Below are 2861 nucleotides of genomic sequence, written 5' to 3' on the forward strand. Positions count from 1 at the left end.
ACAAAAAACACTTTGCGCAACACAGGTCCTTCGTCGCGCAAAATCAAAAAACGTCGCGCAAAGTCAAAAAACGTCGCGCACAAACCGTCGCAGCAAGGCAGTGACAGAAGGCTTTGCGCGACGCAAGTAACCCCATCGTCACGCAAAGACACTTTGCGCGACGTATTTTGCGCGACTCAACATCCGTCGCGCAAGTTTCTTTGCACGACGCATGTAAAGGCTTCGTCGCGCAAAGTGTCTTTGCGCGACGTATTTTGCGCGACTCAACCTACGTCACCCAAGATCCTTGCGCGACGTATTTTGCGCGACTCAACCTACGTCACTCAGGATCTTGCGCGACATATTTTGCGCGACCCAACCTACGTCACTCAAGATCCTTGCGCGACGTAGACTATAGTCGCTCAAAGTGTCTTTGCGCAACGCATGTTCTCAAGTTGCGCAAAGATACTTTGCGCGACGCAGTCTACGTCACGCAAAGATACTTTGCGCAACTTGGGAACATGCTTTGCACCACGTATTGTATGTCGCGCAAAGTGGAAATTTGGTTTTGGTAAAAAATATTACTTTCTTAATTTTTAATAATATTGTAATTAAATTCTAAATAATAATTAATTAACCAAAGAAAAGTATTTAATTATACAATATATGAAAATGTACATACAAGATGTCCAAATAAAAAAGAAAAAACTACAAGTAATCTTCTAGGTGAAGTGGCTACTGGGTATCGGCAGGGTGAAGTGGCTCGGAGGTTGAAGGTGTAGCAAGATCAGGTATTGGTAGTGAGATTTGGAGGCCGGTCATCTGTATGCTCGTATAAGATCTCTCATCTGTCCGTCATAAGTATGCAGCTGCTCGCCCTGGGCCCTTATCTGCTCCTTCATCTGCTCACCCTGGGCCCTCATCTGCTTGCCCTGGACCTCAAGCTGACCCTTTAGGGTTATCACTTCCTCCTTCAATGAATCGACCTCTGTGGTGTTTGATCTGGAAGAAGAGGCACCAGTCTCACGAAGTCGTGTTTTCCCCATGCACCGAACAACCTTGCCGTGACGACGATCGAAGTTCTGATCTAGGACATCAGTCAAAATCTGAAAACCTGCATCATCAGGTACTGTGACGTCCTCAATTGGGGTCTCCGGGGGAAGTTGCGATGTTGCTTCTTGGAGAACAGTAGTGCTCTTTTCCACCATAAGAGCCTGTAATAATAAAGAAAAAACATATATATAAATAATATTTGAACGATTCATACATATAAGAATAATAACAATTACATATACTTACATGAAGCTGCCCAGCGGTCTCATCTCCAGGTCGAACGTAAACGTCCTCGAACATGTCGATCTCTGGGAACTTAGAACCCTCCTGAAGAAAGAAAAAAAAACATTAAGAAAATTTTATTAATCAATAATAATAAATAAATTGTATAAAATTTCTAAATTAATATACTTTTACCTGACGTCGTGTCTGAAGCCTATATGAAAAGGGCTTCAAACCAGAATGGTGGAGAAGTGTCTTTGACTCCCGAGCTATCTTGCCAGCAACAGATTTCTTCTGTTAAACACACAATATACATGTTAATGCGACTATTTGAAATAAATTAATAAAAAAATATTTAAAAAATAACTAAAACAATAATAAATTATTATTCAAATATTATGTACATACCAAAAATTTTGGGTCCGTAAAATGTTTGCAAAGCCATTCCCAATCCTCTGGCCGGTCCTTCAACTCGCTTGGGCAACCATGTAGGCGAGCAATCTCCGGAGTATCCCATAGCTTAAAATGCATGTGAAGATAGTTCTTCCAATGTTTGTACCGGATTGCTAAGGTCTCATCTAAGTAGGCCTTGACCTCGGGAAATATATCATCAATATCGAAAATTACCTACGAATATGAAAAACAATAAAATAATAGTAAGAAATATAATAATATTAAGATAATATATTTTGGTTTTTAATATTTGTAAACAAAACTAAAAAAATGATATTGAATCCGAATTTGTTTATTTAGATGAAGAAAAGAATGCAAGAATCGGAAAAATAATTTATGAACCCAATGACATTCATGAACAAGCAACTCAGACATGGCATAAAGTACAAGATTATAATAAACAAGAATCGATAAGATTAGCTTATGAATTTGAAAAAGAAACAGAAGAGGTAATTTCAAAAATTGATGAAATAGATCAAAATGAATTAAATAACGAGATACAAGAGTTGGATGATTTAATTTCATTACTAGATTCGATACATACCTAAGTAATCCAGTGAGTCAAAATGAATACACAGAACATCAAGAAGAACAATATTTTTATGCAGAACCAAGTAGTTAAAGGTTAAAAATTAATATACTAACCGACAACTTGTCTCGCACCAAATCCTTCGTCCAATCTGGAATTTCTGCCCATTTCTCCCACTCCATAGGACAAATTTGTTTAATAACAACACCACAGCTACTAGCGATGATGCTATGTTGTTGAGCTGTAGCCGCTCCATGATGTAGTGGGTCATACTCAATCTTGATCTTAGAGCCAGTCAAATGTACACTCTGTGCCGGCTTCAGCATTCGACTAGGCCCCCTAGTTTCTTTTTTAGCTGGCCAAAAATACTTAAATGGTGAAAACCCAAAGCTTAAATTTTCACAAAAAATTCAACATAACTTCCCCTAATAGTATAGCATTTCCCAAAATGATAATATAGCATTTCACAATCCAACATAACTTCCCCTAATAGTATAGCATTTCACAATCCAACAAATTTTTAGCATCATAAAAATAATAATTTTAAAATGAAAAAAAAAATACAACGTAGTCATCAAGAATTAGAAAAAAAAACTACCTGGATGGGAGGCCTCACCCTCGACTC

General features: G+C 38.0%; 1 protein-coding gene across 1 annotated transcript; it reads right to left on the bottom strand.

Moving 5' to 3' along the window:
- Positions 1 to 590: 590 nt before the first annotated feature.
- Positions 591 to 2562, bottom strand: LOC148692248 (uncharacterized). Its single transcript, XM_088680705.1, has 6 exons — positions 2353 to 2562; positions 1663 to 1881; positions 1450 to 1548; positions 1279 to 1359; positions 890 to 1193; positions 591 to 827 (listed from the first exon to the last, which is right to left on the bottom strand). The coding sequence occupies exons 1-6, from the start codon at positions 2560 to 2562 to the stop codon at positions 715 to 717; spliced, it is 1026 nt and encodes a 341-aa protein (XP_088536831.1). The 3' UTR covers positions 591 to 714.
- Between the last annotated feature and the right edge of the window lie 299 nt (positions 2563 to 2861).

This window comes from Pyrus communis, chromosome 12 (assembly GCF_041283825.1).
Source record: "Pyrus communis isolate YQ-2024b chromosome 12, ASM4128382v1, whole genome shotgun sequence".
NCBI lineage: Eukaryota > Viridiplantae > Streptophyta > Magnoliopsida > Rosales > Rosaceae > Pyrus > Pyrus communis.

Coding starts and splice junctions, on each gene's coding strand:
- LOC148692248 (XM_088680705.1), bottom strand. CDS start 2,562: ATGCTGAAGCCGGCACAGAGTGTACATTTGACTGGCTCTAAGATCAAG. Junction 1,549..1,662: donor TTACGGACCCAAAATTTTTG/GTATGTACATAA, acceptor TGTGTTTAACAG/AAGAAATCTGTTGCTGGCAA. Junction 1,360..1,449: donor GGCTTCAGACACGACGTCAG/GTAAAAGTATAT, acceptor TTCTTTCTTCAG/GAGGGTTCTAAGTTCCCAGA.